Source organism: Chelonia mydas, chromosome 10, assembly GCF_015237465.2.
Source record: "Chelonia mydas isolate rCheMyd1 chromosome 10, rCheMyd1.pri.v2, whole genome shotgun sequence".
Lineage (NCBI taxonomy): Eukaryota > Metazoa > Chordata > Testudines > Cheloniidae > Chelonia > Chelonia mydas.
The window spans coordinates 7,447,549-7,469,799 of NC_051250.2; the positions used below are offsets into that span (position 1 = coordinate 7,447,549).

Consider the following 22,251-nt stretch of genomic DNA (forward strand, 5'->3'; position numbering starts at 1 on the left):
TGTTTAGTGCTGAATTTCCTCTCTGGGGAGGGGTGGGAGAAGAGTCGGAACATGATTTGGTTGAAAAGCTTATTCTCATTGGAGTAAAACTGGGGTCTCGCCAGTGGCATCAGGCAGCTCTCCTGACATGTCAGTTTTAACCTCTGGTCCATACAATTGCAACCCTGTGCCCTCTGAGACTGCCAGAGGTGAAAGAATATACCCATTAATTGGTGATGGCAGAGAAAGCAGATCACCTAACTAAGGCAAACTTGAACCCATATCCCTTGGGGTGAAAGACTTCTACAGTGCACACCTCTATGCAGTCTAGCCTTTAAGGTTCTCTCCTTAATCACTCAATGCCCTGGGTTACATCTTATCAGTGGACACGCTGACCACGGTGAGACTCTACTATTTGGTGTTGTGTAATAGCGTTTAGTTCTGCAATGCGTGTAGTTTGTATTTGTTTCCATAATACATGGTCACGCTTTGTGCTGTGTGCCTCCACTTTCCCAGCTGCTGGGGTGTTTCTTTTTCACTGTGTCTAGCCAAACCAGTAGCAAATACCAGTGATCGCTTTCCCATGCTCCTAAGCCCGACAGGACAATACCTTTGGTGCTTTGTGCTGCTAGGCAGAAAACCTGGGTGTGTCCATTCTGGGAGGCCCTGGCTGTAGTATGCTTACTCTCAAAAATATTTATGAAAATAATCCATAGGTATTTAATTTTTTAAAAATCTTTGCCATGTATTTATGATTAAAGAAGAACTAGACACAGAATCATAAATAGGCCCTCAAGGTTTTAGGCCATGGTCCTTCTGAAATGTGTGTTCTCTTGGGTGGCATTTAATCTTCCGTAATCCACATTGTGTTGGTGCTTCTCATCTGATTGAGAATGCTGAGCCAGTGATGCATGTGGCTGAAAACAGAGCCCAAGCAAATATACTTGTTCTTCACTGGTTATTGTAATACATGTGTGTACAATTTATTTCCTTAGGAACTGAACCGAACCTGTAGAGCTATGCAACAGAGAATTGTGGAACTTATCTCCCGAGTGTCCAATGAAGAAGTCACGGAGGAACTGCTGCATGTGAATGATGATTTAAATAACGTCTTCCTCAGATATGAGAGGTGGGACACCTTTTCCAGTAGTCCTATTTACTCCCACATTTTGGGTTTCCTCAGAAATGCAGGACAAATTATTAAGCAACCCATAAAATGAAATGCAAAGCAAATTGGAGGAACTGGACCAAGAAACTGGTATGAAGAATTCATATGTTCTCCATTGTGATTGGCCTTAAATTCATCCGTGTCCCCAAGAAGGCTTACAGATTCTGGTTTTAAAAGATGCTGAGATTTTTTCATAGCCACTGAGTTTTGGTTTCTTTTAGAATTGCAAAAAAGAGAACTGATTTGAATGTAGCTATGACTTCTCAAAGCACTGGGTTGTAAGAGTTGCAAATAAACGCTGGGCTCCTACCTTTTAAATTCAAAACCAGAAATGTGTTTTAAAATTAGGAGACTGATTGCTGTTACATTACATATCCTACTAAATGTAGCACTCTTGGGAAAGTTTAATCTTTCCCTGAATGATTGGTGCAGGAGGCAAACCTATTAAAAAAGGGTGCTTATCTCCCCTACTGATAACACAAGCCTTGTTTATAAAAAAAAAAAAAGCTTTTTAAAAATAAATTAGACTCTAGCTGTGTGATTTTGTGCTGTCACAGAAAAACTGCACATTGATGCAAAAAATCCGTATCCCCCAATCCATTTCACCTAGTCTTTTGCACCAGACTCTTCACAATTTCCAAACTAGAATTGTTCCTCATGCTATGAATTGGGACAATTCAACACTGTGAGGAGGATTTTACAAGTAGCGAAGTGTAAATGTCTCTGCTTAAGGCTCAGAATGAGACCGATTACCCGTAAAATGGTGAAACTTGAAACATTTTTCTCCATCTCGAATCTCACTGAATGGGGTTAAGCTTATTATTGCATTTTACACATAAAGGGCAGCTGCACAGTTAAAAAAAAAGTTTGAAAAAAGCAAATAAATTGCAGAGTCACTGCGTAGGTTTGAATATTTCAAGCATTTAGAAACCAGTTTATCCTCTTCTTCCTTTACCTCCATTACTCAGAGTTCAGAATTCCAGATGTTGGTTTCTGGTGCCACTGATGACATAAAATGCAGTCAGTGGATGCTAGCAGGAGCTGACTTCTTGAATTTGGAGCTTGTTGGTTCAGAGGAGAAAGTGGCTTGTAAATCTTAGTAGCACATATTTCCCAATACAATGGGGATGCTTTCATTTTTGGGAGCACGCAGAGTGGGGCTTGATATTTCAGAGAAGCTGAGCATGCACAGCCTCCACAGACACTTACAGAAATTTGGGCCTAAACTTCCCTCTATAGTTGCTCTTAATTGACAATGTAGCTTCCACTGTTAGTTTAAGGAATCTTCGCAGTTCACTCTGACATTGTCCTGCTGGCAGAAGGCCCATGGTATTGAATGAACGTGCACAGGTCCTGACTTTCGTACTGGGTGGAGGGGGTTGGAGTTTCTAATTGATCTTTATTCAGAAACAGGCTGACTTCAAAACATTTTGTTGTGTTTCATAAGGAAAGAGGGAAATCACGCCTCCCCAGTCTATTAGAATTCTGTGAGAGGGTCAACAAACATGTGGACAAGGGTGATCCAGTGGATACAGCGTACTTAGACTTTCAGAAAGCCTTTGACAAGGTCCCTCATCGATGGCTCTGAAGCAAAGCAAGCACTCATGGGATAAGATCGAAGGTCCTCTCAAGGATCGATAACTGGTTAAAAGATAGGAAACAAAGGGAAGGAATAAATGGTCAGTTTTCAGAATGGAGAGAGGTAAATAGTGGTGTCCCCCAGGGGTCAATACTGGGACCAGGCCTATTCAATATATTCATAAATGATCTGGAAAAAGGGGTAAACCAGTGAGGTGGCACAATTTGCAGATGATACAAAGCTACTCAAGATAGTTAAGTGCAAAGCAGACTGAGAAGGGTTACAGTGGGATTTCACAAAACTGTGTGACGGCAACAAAATGGCAGGTGAAATTCATTGTTGATAGATGCAAAGCAATACACATTGGAAAACATAATCCCAACTATACATATAAAATGATGGGGTCTAAATTAGTGGTTACCAGTCAAGAAAGAGATCTTGGAGTCCTTGTGATAGTTCTCTGAAAACATCCACTCAATGTGCAGCAGCAGTCAAACAAGTGAACAGAATGTTAGGAACCATTAGGAAAGAGATAGATAAGACAGAAAATATATTGCCTCTATATAAATCCATTGTACGCCCACACATTGAATGCTGCATGCAGATCTGGCTGCCTCATCTCAAAAAAGATATATTTAGAATGGGAAAAGGTACAGAGCAGGGCAACAACAGTTAGGGGTGTGGAACAGCTTCCATATGAGGAGATATTTAAAAGACTGAGATTTTTTCAGCTTGGAAAAATATAAAATCAGATCTATAAAATCATGACTAGTGTGGATAAAGTAAATAAGGAAGTGTTATTTACTCCTCCTCATAACACACGAACTAGGGGTCACCAAATGAAATGAACAGGCAGCAGGTTTAAAACAAACAAAAGGAAGTATTTCTTCCCACAATGCACAGTCAACCTATGGAACTCATTGCCAGGGGATGCTGTGAAGGCCAAAATTGTAACAGGGTTCAAAAAAGAACTAGATAAATTCATGGAGAATGGGTCCATCAGTGGCTATTAGCCAGAGTGGCTAGAGATGCAACCCCATGCTCTGAGTGTCCCTAGCTTCTGTTTGCCAGAAGCTGGGAGTGGATGACAGGGGATAGATCACCTGATTATCTGCTCTGTTCATTCTCTCTGAAGCACGTGGCATTGGCCACTGCCAGAAGACAGGATACTGGGCTAGATGGACCATGGATCTGACCCAGTATGGCTGTTCTTAGATCTGCATGAGGGCAACCCTAGAGAGAAGGGAAGATCCATTTTTAGTGACTGTTAAGGCTGAGTCTGGGCCACAGACACACAGCTAGTGGAAACAAATGACCCTGCCCAGTGTTTTTCCTCTAATCAATCTATTTTAGCTGAAGTGGTTTATTTTGTGCTTGGGGAGTGTCTGCCTGGGCATTGGCCCTGAGCAGCTGCTGAGAGCCTGGGAGTGTTTAGACAAGGGGACAGACCCATGAAATGTTGAGAGAGATGAGGTTTGCAGAAGCACTGAATGTACTGTAGCGTGCTCCTTGGGCAGAGCTGTGCTAGGGCGCTGCTCTGCAAAGCGGGAAATGCTTGGGGAGGGGGAGTACTCAACTCTCTGGCCAGGGGCATTACCCTTCTGGCTCCAAGTTCTCCTACCCCATTTCTTCAGAAAATCCTGTCAAGTGGCGGTTTATGAAGGGAAGCTGTGCAGCCTCCTTCACTATGCAGACCCTGGATGTACTGGCCTCCATGTGCTGTAAGAGGAAGTTAGTCAACACCATCCCTGCCGGAGCCCCGGAACACAACCTCTGTAATAGTTTTCTTTCTTCCTTCAGAGCAGCTGGGAGATCCCACCAAAAGCCAAAAAAAGCTATCTTCACCCCCACGGACATGTCCTGGCTTTGTCTTGAACTTGACTTGCTCAGAGTGCATGTGTGGGTTTGATAGTCTCTTTTGTTTTATGACAGGTTTGAACGGTACCGATCAGGCCGTTCGGCACAAAGCGCCAGTAATGGAGTAAGTATCCAGTTCACCTTCTACAGTCGTGGTACACTCAGGAGACTTCTGCCAAACACACGCTGAGTGTCTGCGTTGTAACGCTGGCTATGGTGAAGAACGTTTCCATGACTGATTGGTATTGAATTTACAACATGAGGTGAAAGATAGAGGTCTTGTGGGGCTCAGCTCTTACCATTACACGGCTCCAAAGCTAAAGGGGGTGAGGAAACAGAAGGCAACTTAACTAATTCTGAGGTGATAGGGGAAACATGTGAGAAATTTTTCTAGGCTGTGTTGGATGGGCTAATACCATAAAAGCAAGCCAGATGTTGAGCCTATACTGCTTTTTGGACAGTGACCGAGCCAAACAAATATCTTTTCTGTCTACTTGTGTTGCATTCATAGTCTAAAAGCCTAATTAAAATACTCCCATTTGCAACAGCTTTCCACAGAGGGCTTTTTAGGAAGCATCCATCATTCTCATTTTATTTTGTCTCTGTTATAATTGCTCGACAGGAAGTATAACCTACCATCTTGACTGTCCCAACAGGTGCTGAGTGAAGTGACGGAGGATAATTTAATAGATCTGGGCCCTGGTTCCCCAGCTGTCGTGAGCCCAATGGTGGGGAGCACAGCACCTCCAACTTCACTTTCCTCGCAACTTGCAGGGCTTGGTAAGTACCTAGTTTTTAAAGGGCAGATCAGCATGGAACAGTAGCTGCATGTGACTTGTCCCGAGCCACTCTGTGGTGAGCCTGCATTTGGGTCACTGGGTTAACAAGTGCCTGTATTTTGTTTGAGGTAGTAGTTACTGGTAACAGCCTGGTGACATTAAGAAGAGCTGTGGGTAAAAAGCATTGTCCAGCAGTTAAAACAGTGGAAAAGGAGATGGATATGGGCTTTAGTCTGTCACTGATTCACTGTGTAACCTTGGGTTATTCGCTTAACCTCTGTGCTTCCATTTTCCTATCTGTAAAGTCAGGATATTACTGATTTACTTGCTCCAAAGGGATTTGAGACTTAGAAGCACTTTTACAAACTTTAATTGAAATCCTCGGATGAATGGTTCTATCCAAGGACAAATCTTGTGTTTTACAATAGATGAAAGGGCTCTTGATCTGGTCATTCCTTTTGACCTCTGCATTGGATTCCCAGCCAGTTTAACAACGGGCAGAAGCACAAGGACTAAGAACTACAGCTGAGAAGACTGGAATCCTTGCGCAAAATAGCTGTCCTCTTCTTTTGTGTCATCTGTGTCAAAACAACAAAACTGGGGGCTGGGAGGAGAGAAGGCAGCTTTATACTACTTAGGAGGTATAGTCTATATCATGGTTCTTGAGCGATGGGAAATCTCTATCCAGGCTACTCAGGGTAAAAATCCAGGCTACTCAGTGCAATATTATGGCTCTCATCTACTTTTCACTGTAACTATCCTATATTGCTGTTGATTTCTTGTGTATCCTAGGTATTCCTGACTGGTACTTGATCACTGTTCGCTATTCTATTGGTCCCTTATTCTCTGTTGTTGTTGTTGTTGTTTGTTGTAGACTTGGGCACAAACAGTGTCAGTGGAACACTCAGCTCCCTTCAACACTGTAACCCTCGAGACGACTTTGACATGTTTGCACAGACAAGAGGCAGTTCCTTGGCTGACCAGCGGAAGAGGTAAGTTGGCATTTGGTTTTAAATGCTCTTTATTCCTAGGGAACAAAATTTGAGGCCTCTTCAGGTCAAAGTGATCTTATAGCTCAAATTACAAGGATTTTCATCCTCTTACCTGACTTAACGTAGATTTTCTCCTGCTGGATTTTATTGGATTATTTGGTAGGTGGAGAGGTCGTTTTTATAGGCCAAGGTCCACTGTAGATTGGTTCAGTAATTTCAGGTGCCATCTTGTTTCACCTCTGAATTTCCAAGTCACCTAGAAACTTAGGAATTAAGTCGCTTAAATTCTGTTTCTACACAGTGGGTGTGGGAATTAACCTTCCCCTAAATAACCCTGAAGGTATCCGAATATCAGAGTAAACTTTGGAAGACCAGCAGTGGCTTAGGGTAAGTCTATACTGCAGTTAAAAACCTGTGGCTGGCCCATGCTACCTGCCTTGGGCTCGGGCTGGGGTGCTATTTAATTGCAGCATAGACATCTACGGTCAGCATGGAGTGCGGGCTCTAGGACCCTGCAAGGTTGGAGGGTCCCAGAGCTTGGGCTGCAGCCAAACCAGAACGTCTGCACTGCAATTAAGAGGTCCCCGTAGCCTGAGCCCTGCGAGCCCAGTTCAGCTGGCCTGGGTCGGCTGCAGGTGTCTAATTGCAGTGTAGACATGCCCCTAGAGTCTTTCACGTATAGGTCATGGCTTCAACCTGCACAGGTCTGTAATGACCAATCGTTATCACCTGAGCCTGGGAACTGAATTACCATCTCACCCTTAGGGCTGGTTCCTGCTGCTCCAGATCAAGGTATGTTGGCTGGGCAGCATGAAGAAGCTCCCACACTCTACCTAGTCTGTAGAAAACAAGATGTCCGAGAGCTGCCCCTTCCCAAGCACTGAATAGGAATGAATTTTTTTAATGAAAAAGGAACCCATGCTCTTATTCTGAGAGCTTTTGATCTCTCTCATGTGAGGCTCATTAGGAGACTGTCAGGTATTTTTGTTCCACGTAACCCTTCTCTAAGGCCCTCCCTGGTTTCAAATTCGAGGAGACACAGGTCGTATCAGAGATTGGAAGCGAGTCCAAGTACCGCAGGAGGAACAGCACCAATATCCTGCAGCGACAGGCACCTTAGAGATGCAGCTAGGCAGCATCCCGTGCACCTTCGTTCCCTTTCTCAGCTGGTAGCTACCCACTGCATTCTCTCTCTGCCTGGTTTTCTCAAAAAAAAGATCCTCATCAGGAGAGACCAGGCCTGGAAAATCACAGCTAGGAAGCTACAGCTCAGAGGTCCTGGAGAGCAGGAGGGCTTAAGCAGCCATAAGTACAGATGTCCATACTGCTCCAGGAGTAATAGAAATATATTTGATCAGTTTAGCATTTTAATTTAGAGTTGCTAAATTAGCACTAAGGGTGACTGAATTCACACTGGGGTGCTAAGCCTGGGGTAAACACATCATAGTGGGATCTAAATCCAGATCCCTTACAGGGTTTCCGTTATGCCTGTTGTACTAAATGAAACGTGAAACTGCTCTTCTCAGCCTGCAACTCCATCTCCATCATATGGGAAGTAATGGAGCAAAGAGCACACTGAAATCCATCATTTCAGAAGGGAGGATTATTGTACCTTCATTAGCTCTTATGCTGTTAAAAGAGAGTGAAGCAACTCCCTAGAGATTTGGCTGTAGCTTATTCTGCTGCAGAAGCAAGGCAGAGAGGTGCCACAAGGACTCCTCATTGTTAAGGCAGAGACTGTGGATCACAGGTCCTTGGGCTGGTAGAAGCAGGTATGCCAGGGAGAGGTGTTTCACCAAGTCAGGCATGTAGCACCACCCAGTGGCTAATTTACAGGTAGGTGTTGGTATCTGCTTGAGAGAGCTGATTACTAGCCCTTGTGCATGAAGGAGAAGTGATGGTAGTGTTCCCTTAGCTAAATAACCACGGTTATGATCCTTTTCAATAGCAATTTTGCATATCTTTTTAAATACCCAGTAAACAGGCAGCAGATCTGGTGAACCGAGCTAGTATGTTTTCTTTGTTTCCTTATACCACTTGTTGATTACTGTGGCCACCTCCATCATGGCCTTCTCCATAACTGGTAGGACCTTCTTCCCTACCCGTTACCTGATGAGGTCATATCTCCCCTTACCTCCACTGGCTCCCCCTTCACCACATCATGTTCATGCTTCTTGTCACCACCTTTTAAGGCTTCACAGAAACTTAACTGGTCTCTATCCAGTCCCAGCATTTTGCGCCCCCCGCTCTACCATTGATGACGGCTTCCAAGCCCCATGTGCCTGCTTCTTCCCTATCATCTTCATGCATTCTTCTGCACTGTCCTCCACATTTGGAATGCCCTTTCTGAGCGGACCTCCAAAGCTACCTGAAGGCTCACTTCTACCATGATAACTGTAAGAAACTTAATGATTTAAATCTCATTCTGTCTAAAAAAAAAAAAAAAAAAAAACAAAAAAAAAACAAACCCCCAACAACCTGTTTGCTCCATTGTGCTATGTCCTAGCCTTCAGTGAGTAACTTGGTAATCATATTTGATGCCTGTCCTGCCTCCTCGCCTGCTCCCTACTCTGTCTCTTACACATCCCATGTTGCATCATATCTGAAATCCATTTGTAATCACCTCGGGTCAGAGAATGTGTTTTTATCTGTACTGAGAGGCACCTACTGCACTCATAAAAATGATAAAAATTGGAAAACGTTCAACGGAGGGCAACAAAAATGATTAGGGGACTGGAACACATGACTTATGAGGAGAGGCTGAGGGAACTGGGATTGTTTAGTCTGCGGAAGAGAAGAATGAGGGGGGATTTGATAGCTGCTTTCAACTACCTGAAAGGGGGTTCCAAAGAGGATGGATCTAGACTGTTCTCAGTGGTAGCAGATGACAGAACAAGAAGCAATGGTCTCAAGTTGCAGTGGGGGAGGTTTAGGTTGGATATTAGGAAAAACTTTTTCACTAGGAGGGTGGTGAAACACTGGAATGCATTACCTAGGGAGGTGGTGGAATCTCCTTCCTGAGACGTTTTTAAGGTCAGGCTTGACAAAGCCCTGGCTGGGATGATTTAGCTGGGGATTGGTCCTGCTTAGATGACCTCGTGAGGTCCCTTCCAACCTTGATATTCTATGATTCTATATGCTCCATGCTAGTCTCAAATAAAACAAGTGGCAGACTAGTAGATTAGTGCCTAATGCATTTGTTCTGGCATTCGGGGGCGGCTGGATTTGCATCAGTTCTGTTTGTTCCTTTGTTTCAGCGTGACGTATGAGGATCCGCAGGCTGTCAAAGGACTGGCATCTGCTCTGGACGTTCGAAAACAGAACACAGGAGGGGTACGTCATTGCTCTGAATTACTGCCCTCTGAAACAAGCACTCCAGCACAAAGCTGGGAGCGTGACATGCAATGCTGCATCTGTGTCTGAGTTAAACTTTTCATTTGGTATCCCACCAATGATTCAGAAGGTAGCATTGCATTTAGTGTGGATGCCAGTGAGGGCCATGTTGAAATAAATATCAAAAGAACACGTACTTGCTTGGTAACCATTCCTAATGAGAATTGCTACTTAATGTATTCAGCATAAATAACATCACAAAAACACAGTGGGTGAATGCTTCTGTAATCTTGCAGTCTGCCTGGATGTCTAGCTTTCTGGGAGGAGCCACTGCAGAATTGAGTGGGTAACCTTCTATGAACGCTGATTAATTCTTGTCTATGAAAGTTAATATAGTTGTTCAGAAAGAACACAATCTGTCTGAAGTTATAACAAACTAGATAGTAGTGACCTAGAGTGAGAGCTCACACTGGGGATGCCTTTAACTCCTTTGGCCAGCCCCATCTAGGGATGTGAGCTGAGTAAAGAGCAAGTGAAATTCCCAGATATACCGCCAACCCCCTTTTACCACTTTGTACACTCATGGTTGTCACTATAAGTCTAGTGATAGCTGAAGGAGTTCAGAGCCCCCAACCTGGCTCTGTATTGACCACTAGGGAGCGTGGAAGAGCCAACACAGCACACATCCTTCTCCATCAGCTGAGTTGCATCTTCCCATCCCATGTTGATCCCCTCTCGATTCTCTCACATGCTGGGAGGTTGCAATATATTCTGAGGCATCTGGCCAGCCCAGCGAACTTTCACTCTGAAACAGTGAGAAATGGGAATGAATGTTTGTGGGTGAGTCAGGCCAGGTGTGCCCAGCTGCTTGCTGCCACTTAGACTGTTGAGAACAGAATCTTTAATCCCTTCTTTATTGCTGGCTAACTTTGGAATTACCAGTGGTGAGTGCTGATGTGACACACAAGCCCTTGGCAATGGAGGCTCTATTCCACTGGTGGCTAAGGGGTTGTTATCCTTATTCATTAGCGGTCTTGTTCTTATTTTATACCTGCTTCGGGCACTGCCGCCACCTGTCACTCACACCAGCATAGATGTTACTCTGCCTGAAGTGTTGTCAGTTCAAAGGACCATGTCTTGAACTAATCTGACTGGTCAAAGTATTTGAAAGCAGTCACTCTTCTGGACTATTGAATTTGGGCTGTGGGATATCATTACAGCTCAGATCTTCACCCTCTTTTCAAAGGTCCTGATGACTGTACCACGTAGTCCAAAATAGCCCATTTTATGATTGGTTAACATAAGCACTGCTTGTCTGGGAGGAAACGTAAACCCCGAATAGCTAGGAGACAAAATACACTTTACAAAATGATGCAAGGCTGTTGGGCACTGCTGCTTAGAGGTGATAAAAATGCTAATAATGTCTAAAAGTTATCAACCCCTGTTGGTGTAGTAGGAGTAAAGTTGTTGGTAGCTTCTTGTTCTCTATAAACTAATGTGTGGTTTAATTAGGACAAGGCTTAACTGAAGGATATTTCGCTTGTAGGTAATCCAGGGGGGGGCCAAAGCCTATTACAGCACATTCTTCTCAGACTTCTCATTTTAATGAGGTTCTCTTATGTTAAAGTTCTTCTCATCAAACTGAAGTAGTGCAGTTGTTCTCAAACGGTGGTCCATGGAGAGATGGCTGGTCATAGGCAGTTGACTATCCTTGCTTCCAGCTGCTAAATCACATGACGACAGCTAAAAGTATATTGCTTTTACCCTTCCATGTTGGGAACCGCTGTAGTTGCCAGTGGGGTGTTACAGGATGGCAATTAGGAAGGGCAGTGCCCATGAGATAACCTTTGTTATCCACACTGTGGAGAAGTTGAGAAGATTGAGTGATTCCACCTCGTGATACATTCCCCAGCCAAACTCCTGAAATGAGATGTTATGGTTTTGGTCCCCTTAAACTGTGAAGCCCTTAAAGATGTGCAGTTTGAAAGGCACCAAACTATTTCATCCAGTTTTGATTATTTGCTCTCCCCCGGCCACTATCATCATGTCTTTTGTAAGGTTGGCATTACCAGGCTAAGCCTGGACAGTCTCTCTGGAGAGCAAGAAAAATTGGAGGAAAAATAACGTTTGCTGTGAATTATCACCTCCAGAAAGGGAAGTTCCAGAATGGCTTAAACGTAGGGATTTTTGTGAGGTCCGACAGATTTCAGAGTCACCTAGTCCACATTCCGACGACTTTTAAGAAAAATAGAAACGTCAGCCTCACTTAGAAATTGTGAGTTCTGTAACCTGCCCAAAGGAAGCCAAGAGGCCAGGACTCCTGTTTCTGATGTACAGATCGCAGAGAAGGGAGACAGAAGCAGGTGGTATCTTTAAGTGGGTATTGCCAGAAAGGACCCTATGCGTAGTATATGCTTCTGATTTACTGCTGTTGTATTATTACCTTATCACGGGTGTTGCTGTGGTTTCTTTCTTTATGGGCATTTCTGCTCTCAACGCAGAGGAGAGGTAAAGGTGGGAGCTCACACATGGAGCCCATAGACAAGTGGCTAATTACGCAAGGAATGGTGAGGATTTCACCAATTACAATGAACCCTGTTCCCCATTCCCGTTCCTTTTGTAGAATAACCATCCTGTATTTACCTCTCACCCAACCTGCTGAACTATCACAAATCAGACAGTACAAGGATTTTATTCCCCACCTGTATAATTGTCTAGGGGATGGGGAAAGTTTAATATTCAGGGGGTAGGTCTCCAAAAATTCCTTTTTATATTGCCCAGAGACCTGCAGCCCCGTAAGTCTCTTGTTGGCATCAGTTGTAGCAGTTTCTACTGTCCATCTTTACCTTCGAAACAGGGCTGGGGATCCTGTTAGTTCCTTTTACTGTCTCGATTTATATATGCAGTATCCACTTTTCAAGCATAAACACAAGCTCTATGTATTTAATTCAGGGATGGGTCATTTTCTCGGCTCCTTTTCGAACTCCTTTCATAGCAGCCGACTCCTGCAGCACTTAACTCCGTGGCGAGCCCAGCACATGAAGTTTGCAGGATCAAACCTAGTTGGATTGAATAGCATAGGAGAAGGGTACTTCTCTGCGTCTTTCTCTTTTTCTGCTTATTCTAAAACAAGGGAACCTGAGTGTGCTAGCTGGATTGACATGTTCCGTTGATGCTGGCAAATGTCCCATTTAAGGAATTTTTCCTGCATTAAGGCTTTCAGGATTGGACTTTATTGGGAGGACCTGGTGCAGGGTTTCCAACTCTGGCAGTTTTATTGTGAGTCTCGTGATACTGGTGTTTTACTTACAGCATCAGGTCCTGGAGACAGCTGAGCACATGAGAATCTCAGCATGCCTTTAAATAACAGTTCTGTGCTCTGATGCTTATGATGAAAAGTTTGAAAGTGTGACCTGAGTGTACCTTAAAGGCTCAGAAACCAGAGGGAAATAAAGAGAACGCAACAATTGTTTTAAAATAACTCATTTTTAAGTCAGTCTCGATTCAGGGGAGGGAGGAGCTGACTCATGTTTTAATGTTTGAGGTTTCAATACTGTGGTGACCTGCTTTCAAGTATAACCACACACATCTTTAGGAGGAATGGTCAAAGTCCTGACATGAGGCTTATTGCGGGTTTGTAGGGGTGTGTGTGGCTTAGATTTTTTGAAGGGGCGGGAAGGGGATTTTTTTGGAAGCGGGCTGAGGCTTTTTACTATTAAACTTAAGAGCTGGGACTATCGAAAGAGCTTACAGGGGCTGGGTATCCAATTCCTACTGAAATTCAATGGGGCACCCAACTCCTGGAGGGGACTTTGAAGATCCCAGCCTAAAGGGGACATGTTGAGAAAAAAATTAAGATCCGGAAAGTAAAGGGTATATGGCATTAGAACACATCCCTGAAATGAAACTGATGGATCCTAAATCAAAAAGTATAACACAAGCCCAGGTTTTTAAGCGAGGTGTGTGAAACTGCACATCACCAACAACATGCATGCCAGTGCCCAGTGGGGAGACAGCAATTGGGTATTTGGGCATGTACATAGCCAGTAAGGTGCCTGACTTGGTCACATTCATTTGCAAATGCCTGAGTGCGTGCTGGGTTCTCTGCGTGTGTCATGGGCACACTGTGTGCCCAGTTGTATGCACCTAACTTTGAAATGGAACTCTGGTTCCCAGTGTTTCAGACCCACAATTACTAATATAAGCTCGAAAGAGCCGTAAAAGGAATGGCACCTGCTTCTCCGCTGATGCCTTTGGATGCAGTTCCCTGTGACGCTGGCTGGTGTGTGGAGCTGTAGCAGCCACTGATGATCTATTCCATTTTGTTAGAGGCTCATCCATTATGAATAATCCTGTGATTGAGTTAGTTCCCCGTGTTTGCTTTTCCACTGTTTACAAGTGCAGGGAAGCATGAAATTGGTGCCCCTGCTGTTCACTCCATTCAGGCCACTGCCTTATTGAAAAACCAAAAAACAATATCTGCTTATTGGCTTGTGGTTATTCGGCCTGGAAAAAAGGATACTGCAGCATTCATGGAGACATACAGATTTTGGGGGGGATCTGGCTGCCCTAGTATGAACTAGGTGCCAGTTTCTGCCCTCACAAGGTGCTCACCCTTGTTCGTATTATATCCCTAAAATAAAACAGGACTAATCATTAACTCAGTTTCTCTCAACCGGCTGTAGTTCTTAACCATATTTATTAATCCCACTTGGTAGTATTTACAGTGTAAATGGAATAATTAGCATCCTAGTCCTGAACTACTGGGTGTTCAAATTCTTTGCAAACTTTTTGTACTGTTGAGATGTGGAAAAGAGGGATGATATTGACATACCTCTCAACTGTATCTCTACAACGTTAGGGATGTTAAAGGGGAGGGTTTTTGCCTTTTTAAAAAGCGGCCAGAGCATCATTTAAACTTTTTCATAAACCGGCACTTGACTTCTTTCCAAACTGTGACAGCCTTAATTTAGGTTTAGTTCCTTCCTCTCTCTCTCTCTCCCACTCCCTTTGTGCCACCTCCCACACCGTACCCGCATGCATAAGAAATTCACTCTAGGACTCTGTGCACGCTGTTCTAGTGAACTTGGCACTATTTTCTCCTGCTTATGGTGCTAGCCCATTGGGGGCACCAAGCAGGAATATTTTGGGGGGGCCCCCATACAACACACACTAATAATTAATAGGGGCCCACCTTGAGCTGCATGGGCCCCTAAGCATTTGCTGAGTCTGCTTATGCCTACCACCAGCTCTGACTGAAGGTAGGGCCACAGTACTTTAGTGCACGTCGTTCCAGTTTCTCTCTCCTAGACTGGGACAGCTGCCAAAGTGTAATGAAGATATTGGTTTGTCTAAGTTATCTACATGCAGCATGCCAGCTAGGTGCCTGTTGCATAAGTCAAAAGCTTACATCTCGTAAACCACCCACTCTACTTTAGAATTCAAAACCACCACTGTTGCCAGCAGGTCAGTGGCCCAATTGTTTGGGATAAAAAAACAAACCAGAATTCACCAAAAGCTAAAACAAACTGCTCTCCGCTGCGCGTCCTAAAAGACACCAAGCTGGCAGGGGAAAGGGCAGGTTCCTCTCAATAATTAAGATACTTTGATATACTACCTTTATTGTTGGGCACTAACAAATTGGAACACCACCACATCTGCCTGGGAGAAAGGAAGATTTGGGACTCAAATGTAACAGTGGCCTGTGTGACATGGGACAATTGAGAGGTACATCCTCTTCCCAGAGATAAAATCCTCTTTCCCTGGAGCCTGGTCTGCTCTTCCTTGTGCCACACATAAGCTAGGGAAATAAACTTTTGGTGAAAATAGCTTCAAACGTGCCCAGATGAACTCTCTCAGCCAAAGTTTTTGGATATCTTTTGGAGATCTTTATTTCCCTTAGTGGCAGGATCCCTCTTCCCATCCTCAATACACCAGGGCCAGTTGAGTCACTTCCTTCTGAAGACAATGTCAAGCTCATTGTCTGTCATTTCACTTTCACTTTTCCAGGGATTCTGTAAAGTGCTTCATACAATGTTCTGAAAAGGCTAATTCCCTGTACCCATGATGGCTTCAACTGCCTGGGCTTGCCCGACCCATAAGATGTTGCATCTTATTTACAATGTCTCAGGCACAACAAGCTGTGTTAGTGAACATATTGTACATGAGTTAAAACCTCCACTGCAGTAAACACACGCAGTTACAAGCTGCAGACAATCAAGTAGCTAATTAGTAGCTAATAAGTTTAAAATTAGGATACGCTTTAGCTGCATGAGGGTCACTGCAGCCTTAAAAAGACAAGATTGAAGGATTCCTCTGAAATAGGTGTCTTCACACGTGCCTTGGAGCTCTACTGCTCCCATAATATATCCTATGAAGAATTTTAATCGCCAAGCAAGGGAAGAAATGAATAGCAGCCAAGCAAGTATTGTTGTCAGTTGTATTAAATATCCAGAAAGGAATAGAATTAGCTAAACCAGTACAAGGCTGTAGTCTAGCGACAAGTAGTATGAACCTTGTTGGACAGATATTCTAAGAGCATTAATGAGTTAACCTAGAGTCTCGAGATGTCATTTCATACCTGTTTCTTTTCCAGTGGGATCCTATTGAGTAGAAACATAATTTGTGTTATTAACAACATCGCAGGGCCTTTTTAAGGGTAGAATATTGGATGTTATCAGCACTAAGGAAATGGTTTGGCAATACTTTTTTGGTGGGGTCTTTATTGCTGATGAAACCACAAACAAAAACTACCTTCAAATAATGGTGTCTAACTTTAATTCCAAGTTTCCTTGGATTTTATGGGTTGAAGGTTCATCCTCTGTTCTCTTATCCCTCCTTTCTCATCTTTCCCGATTGGACATTTGGACAATAATATGGACAAATGATCTCATTAATTTTGGAAAAACCCTATGAAATCACAAAGAAATCTTAACAATCCATCCTTAGTTTTTGAACTGAAGTCTATTCTTAATGTTGCGTGAATGTTTTATAGGTTAATTCCCATTTTCTCTTTGTGTATAGACCTTTGAAAAAAATGAATTGCAATAGCTTTATAAATTACCCTCCTTTAAAACAAAACATCATAGGGGCCACATAAATACATGAGAAAGAGAGACAGCAGTTTAAAACTCCTATGATGTTTCTTAAATTGCTGCTGGCTGAATAATTGCACAGCTGGGGCTCGTGTCTGAAGTCAGTAATCTCCAAAGCTATTAAACCAACTAGTCAGCTCTGCAAGACACAACTTGTTCGTGGAGGCTAGCAAGTCAAAAACTGTCTCCAGAATCTATCCTCCTGTTAATGGCCATTTTTGCAAGTTCTCAGCAACTTGGAACCACTGCCTTCAGCATCTTACATGCATGATCCAGTTTATCCTTGCAAATTAAAAATGGAGACTTGTCCTGCACAGAAATCTGGCCTGTTCCAATCTTAACTGCAAGTGCTCCTGTGGTGTTCGGGATCTCCATATCATTACTGTCAGTTACTGGGCAAACTGCATCTCTGCCTCCTCCTGGTTCTGTCAAGTGCACCCTGGCCTCAACCCTCTAGCCATCATCACCTGTCTCTGCGTGATCACATGATTCTCCCACTCTCAGACTGGGCCTGTCTTACCAGATGTTTTACCATCATCCACACAGGGATCCTGGTAGGACTAACTTCCCTGAGCCTCTTCCATGGAGCTTTGCTCTGTCACCTTGTCTTCCCCCCCCCCCCCAGAGCTTCGTGACCTCTTCCTGGACAGCCCCTGGCAACTCACCCCCCCCCCCCTTCTTTTCCTCCAAAGGCTTTAACTGTTTAGTGTTTAGTCTCCCTGCCTGACAAAACAGCTGTGTCGCTTCAGCTTAGAGCCTGCAAACATGCCATTGTCTTCCAAGTGTGTGCTGGGGTGTCCTTATTTAGGTCTATTGTGTTACTTTCCTCTTTGCTCTTTCCACAGCCCCACGGTTAAGTTAGATCCATACAGTCCTACAGGAACTTCTAAGAGCCCAGTGTATAAGAACTTTCCCTCGCTGACCAATCATGCTCACCATTAATACAACAGTTACATCCAAGTATCCATAACATTATTACAGATCAGATCTACGTCCATAACCATTACAAAGCAGGAAACGGTGGTTTTTATCATAATGTGTTTGAATAAGTAGGAGGAGAGCCAGAAACAATGAAGAGAGTCCTCTTTAGGCAAACTACCTTAGCAAGGTTCAGGGAGAATCTCCTGTGGAAGAAACATTTCGGTATAATTACTTTTGATTCTGAAGTTTATCCTGGTCATTCTGGGTTACTTTCTCTCTGGAAGGACTGATCAAATTGGCTTCATTTGCCTGTGGAAGACTGCAGTATTTGAACCCCTTTGTTATGTTTGTTACTAACCTTAGACAATGATTAATGTCCATTAAAAACAAAAACAAAAAGCTGGAGGGGGGGAGGGGGGCAACTGACAAGAATGACCCTCATTTGTCTGACTTCATTGAAACTGAAGTTAGGTATTTCAAAATATAATCCATATCCAATATTCTATCCTCGAAAGTGTTACGTGATCCAGATTAGAGCCATCAGTCCACACTGATGGCTTTAATATGTAATCAAAAAGCTCTCACATCTGGTCACATTCTCCATAATCTTTGTTTTGGTTTTGTTAGCCTCACGGTTCATAATTGACCTTTAAGTGTTGCTTTATTTGCGTGCTATTTGTATTTTGTTGCTTTTTCAGTGCCTCTTACAGCTTATTTTGTGGTTTTTTTGTTTTGTTTTTTCCATCTTATTTCTGGCATTTTCCATCATTCTGTGGCCATGATTGTGGATGTATTTTGGTTTTGCCTGCCTTGCTGTATCTCTTGCTGCACTCCATAGATCCCCGTTGCACAGTCCTCTGTCATGGATGACATTGAGGAGTGGCTCAGTACCGACTTGGTGAGACTTGACTTTTTATATTTTGTTTTTCATGTAGGAAGTAGGACTTGTGCATATGCGTAACTTTTAATGCAAGCTATTGTTGCTCCTCCATGGTTACCTATACGGGGAGGGAATGACACCTTATAAAGCATATATTTGGGTTTTTTCCCCAGGGAAGGAAATAAATAAGTAATGAGCTGCTGTTGTATTTTCACTTCTCCTTTCTCAGTGTCACAGAGGTGGTATGATTGTCAGGAATTTGGATTTAAGGAACCCAATGAAGGAAAGCATTTAAGCACCTGCTGAAGTCCACCTTTATTTAATACAGTATTTAAGCACGTGCTTAAGACCTATTGAAGTCACTGGGATGTAAGCACATAACTTAATTTTAAATCTATGCTCAAGTGCTATGCTGAATAGCTGGACTGCTGAATTGGGGCCTAAGTTCTTTACAGTTAAACAGTAAATCTTACCTGTCTCCGTTTAAACTGGTGTGACAGCAGTTGCACACTTTCAAGTACTTTTAAATGTCTGTTCTCTGCCCCTGCACCCCTCTTCTTTTGGCTAATATCATTTTACAATCTTGAAACTTCACTGGGGGGAAGAAGGGGGAGTTTCTCTGCTGATTTTTACTTTTCCCTATTTTGACAAATGCTTAGTTCAGCCTCCTGTTTCCCAGTTCAAGGGAGCCCAAAATATGTGACTAGGCCTCGTCACGGAATACTTCAAGGAAGTAACATCAGTACGGCTCAGTTGATGGACACGGTAGAGCAAGCTATAGAGTTATACACTAAGCCCTGGCTATGTGCTCATTAAAAAAACTTCTGTACAATAGAATGATGTTTACACCTTACATGATGCTTAATCTTCAAAGTGTTAATCTTCCCAAAACCCTGGTAAGGCAGGTGGTATTCCCGTTTTACAGATGGGGAAAGGGAGGCAGAGAAGTTACTCCTCACTTCCAAAGGAGACTAGAATTTTGGGGGTTTAAAATACTTGACAGTGTCATTTTTTTTTCATGTGGTAATTATTTGAAAATTATGCCACCTAGTTGGGATTTATTACAGTTTCCTTATTTAATAATTGTGAATTCTCAAATCCTGGTGAAACACATGCTAGATGTCTGAAGGTAAAAATGTACTAAACTTGTGGCATGTTAACCTTTGCTACTTCTCCTGGACAACACACTAGCTTCCTATCACTTTATTTCAGCCTACCCATCTTATTCTTGTCTACATTCATGGCATCACCTGCTTTACAATCAGCTTTTTTTTTTTCTTCTCAATCATGAATTCTAAATCCAAAATGAACCATCCATTTTATTCAGGAAAAATACGGTCACTAAACGTTTCATTGGGGGTTTCTATATCATTTGATTAAGCTTTTAAATAAGATGCACTATTAACGAAAGCCACAGCCATAATGTCCTAAAGGAATTGTAAAGAGATGAGGTGGCATCACCTTTAGCTCTTCAGTTTTGTATCAGGTTTTGACTTCTCTTGATAAGAAAAGGTCTGTTGTCTTGGAACTGGAGAAGATGGAGATTAACTGACTGTCACTCAGGTCTAATGGGGAGTGCACTGATAATGGATGTCGCCAATAATCAATAGCACCATCATTTGGACTATTTCTCTTGTTCTGCAACACAGAGAAATACTGGGTCGTTCGTCTGCCTCCTATCATGAGCACCATGTGACGCATCTAGGTCATCTTGCTCAAATAGTAACTGTGGTTAAGCAAAGGGGCAGAGGCAGTGAATGGTATGGGTTACTTGTAAACATGCTTAGGGTGAAACTGAAAGAGAAGTGAAGTACGTGTTCATACTTGTTTCTTTGTTCCAACTGCAGAAAGGAGAAGAACTGGAAGAAGGCGTGACAAGTGAAGGTAAGCAGAGAAGTCCCTGGCTTTCAGAATGGTCTCAGTCCAGTGCCTTAGAGTAGAATATCCATTTTGCTCTCTTCTGATACAGTCACCCAGCAGAGATCCTCTTCCGATCCACCAGACTCTTGGTAGCTGATGTTCCATAGTGTATCCTTCTGGAGCATCTTCACTGAAATGGGAAGTGGTGGAGAATTTCAGGAGGGATCTTCAAAAAACCCACTTGTTTGTGCTGGTTACCCTGGTAGGGTTCTGTGCTTCACTTCATCTTCACTGTATTGTGTAGTGCCTCTGTAGCAACATACGAGCCAGTGAACTCCCTAAGCACTTAGAAATGATTGTCCCCTGTTTATTTCAGGATGGGATGTTTCTATTCCCAGTCTCCGGGACTCTTTTCTCTCGCCCACCCTGCCTCCTGGTGGAAGAAACTGAGTTTTATCTTCCTTTTCATCTCACCACTTTCCCCTTTTAGTTCCAATCTCCCTTCTGCTGACCTAGCTGCAATGTAGCACTTCCCTGGCAGATGGGCGTAACCTTGTATATTTATCCTTCCTGCCTCTAGCAGGAGTAATCAGGCACCTTGAGCAGCTTTTATTAGTTACTTTTAGAAAAACAGATTAATCAAGAGCTGTGTTAACATCCCCAATGATCATCTTAAAATGAGCTGTTTAAAAGGGTTAAATCATGAACACAGAAAGCTCCTATTTTAGCCTCATTAACAGAAAAAATAATTCTGCAAAAGCAGCCGCGCTGGCTTCGAGGAGCAGGAGAAGGCAGGCAGACAGACAGCAGGATATATCCAAACGAGAGCAATCTTTTAATTAAAAAAAAAAACAAAAAAAAACCAACGCAGTAGCCATATCCTAGCAGTAAGACATGTTGGGGCATATCCTATTGGCTCTGTGGGGGTAGATGCCATGCTTTCAGGGTGTTAATCCTCATGTAAACAGTGCATCTGATTTCTGAACTTTAACGAGACACCACAGTTAACGTATAGGTTGAGGGGTCAACGAAACATGCCCCGGCATGTCATAGAGCTGTAACGAGCTATGCATTATACAGTGTCAGAAAAAAACAAGCCCAAGAAAATGCCCTCCAACTTTCAACTCTTTTTTGTCCTCCTCGCTGTGATTTTTCACTTTCCGTGGACGTGCCCCACTGTACTGTGTGTTCCCAGACTTTGTTCCTGCCCAACATGCCCATACGTGTTGCTCAGAAACCAATCCTGGCACGTAGTGTGCCTATATGCTTTGCTTAGTATGAGTGTGAGAGAGAGCAAAGCTCACTTAAGGGATTCCAAACACCATAAGAATGGTGCGGGAACCTAGAAAATATTGACAGGCATGACTCAGATACCATCCATTGGAGTGTGGGGAATGGTCATTTCCTCCTCCTTTCCCCACCCACCAGAATAGCACTTGATGGTATTTCTCTCTATGTTTGGGATTGCACCTTTGACTGGCATTTGAATGTTGATCCACTCTGCTGACTAAACTGTATTACTGTGATGCTTCTTTCTTAGGCCCTCTGTACCCTTGTGAGGAAGTCATATTTGTGCATGTGGCTTGTGTCTATGAACGGTTGGCCCAAGGGATTGACAGTGGGGACAGAGCATGGGTTCTCAACCTAGGGCTCGTAACCCCATATTGACAGCATTCCCCCTCCCGTGTAGCAAGGTGGGAGGAGGTCGTTCCAAAGTGGAAAAAATTGAGACCCACTGGTAGAGAGCCTTTCACTTTTGTCAGCGGTTCAAATCTATCCCAGGTTGGATTTGACCATAAGTTATTACCG

At 43.3% G+C, this 22,251-nt stretch overlaps 1 protein-coding gene across 3 annotated transcripts in view; it reads left to right on the top strand.

The window, feature by feature from the left end:
- TOM1L2 (target of myb1 like 2 membrane trafficking protein) overlaps positions 1 to 22,251 on the top strand; it is a 65,329-nt gene that overhangs the window by 36,720 nt on the left and 6,358 nt on the right. The window contains exons 8-15 of one of the 3 annotated variants that reach the window (XM_037910104.2): positions 975 to 1,108; positions 4,659 to 4,707; positions 5,240 to 5,363; positions 6,237 to 6,354; positions 9,612 to 9,687; positions 12,189 to 12,254; positions 18,541 to 18,600; positions 20,430 to 20,466. In XM_037910104.2, the coding sequence (XP_037766032.1) occupies positions 975 to 1,108; positions 4,659 to 4,707; positions 5,240 to 5,363; positions 6,237 to 6,354; positions 9,612 to 9,687; positions 12,189 to 12,254; positions 18,541 to 18,600; positions 20,430 to 20,466 (664 nt within the window). The remainder of the gene's footprint in view (positions 1 to 974; positions 1,109 to 4,658; positions 4,708 to 5,239; positions 5,364 to 6,236; positions 6,355 to 9,611; positions 9,688 to 12,188; positions 12,255 to 18,540; positions 18,601 to 20,429; positions 20,467 to 22,251) is intronic. The other 2 variants (XM_037910105.2, XM_037910106.2) reach the window with 2 other exon arrangements.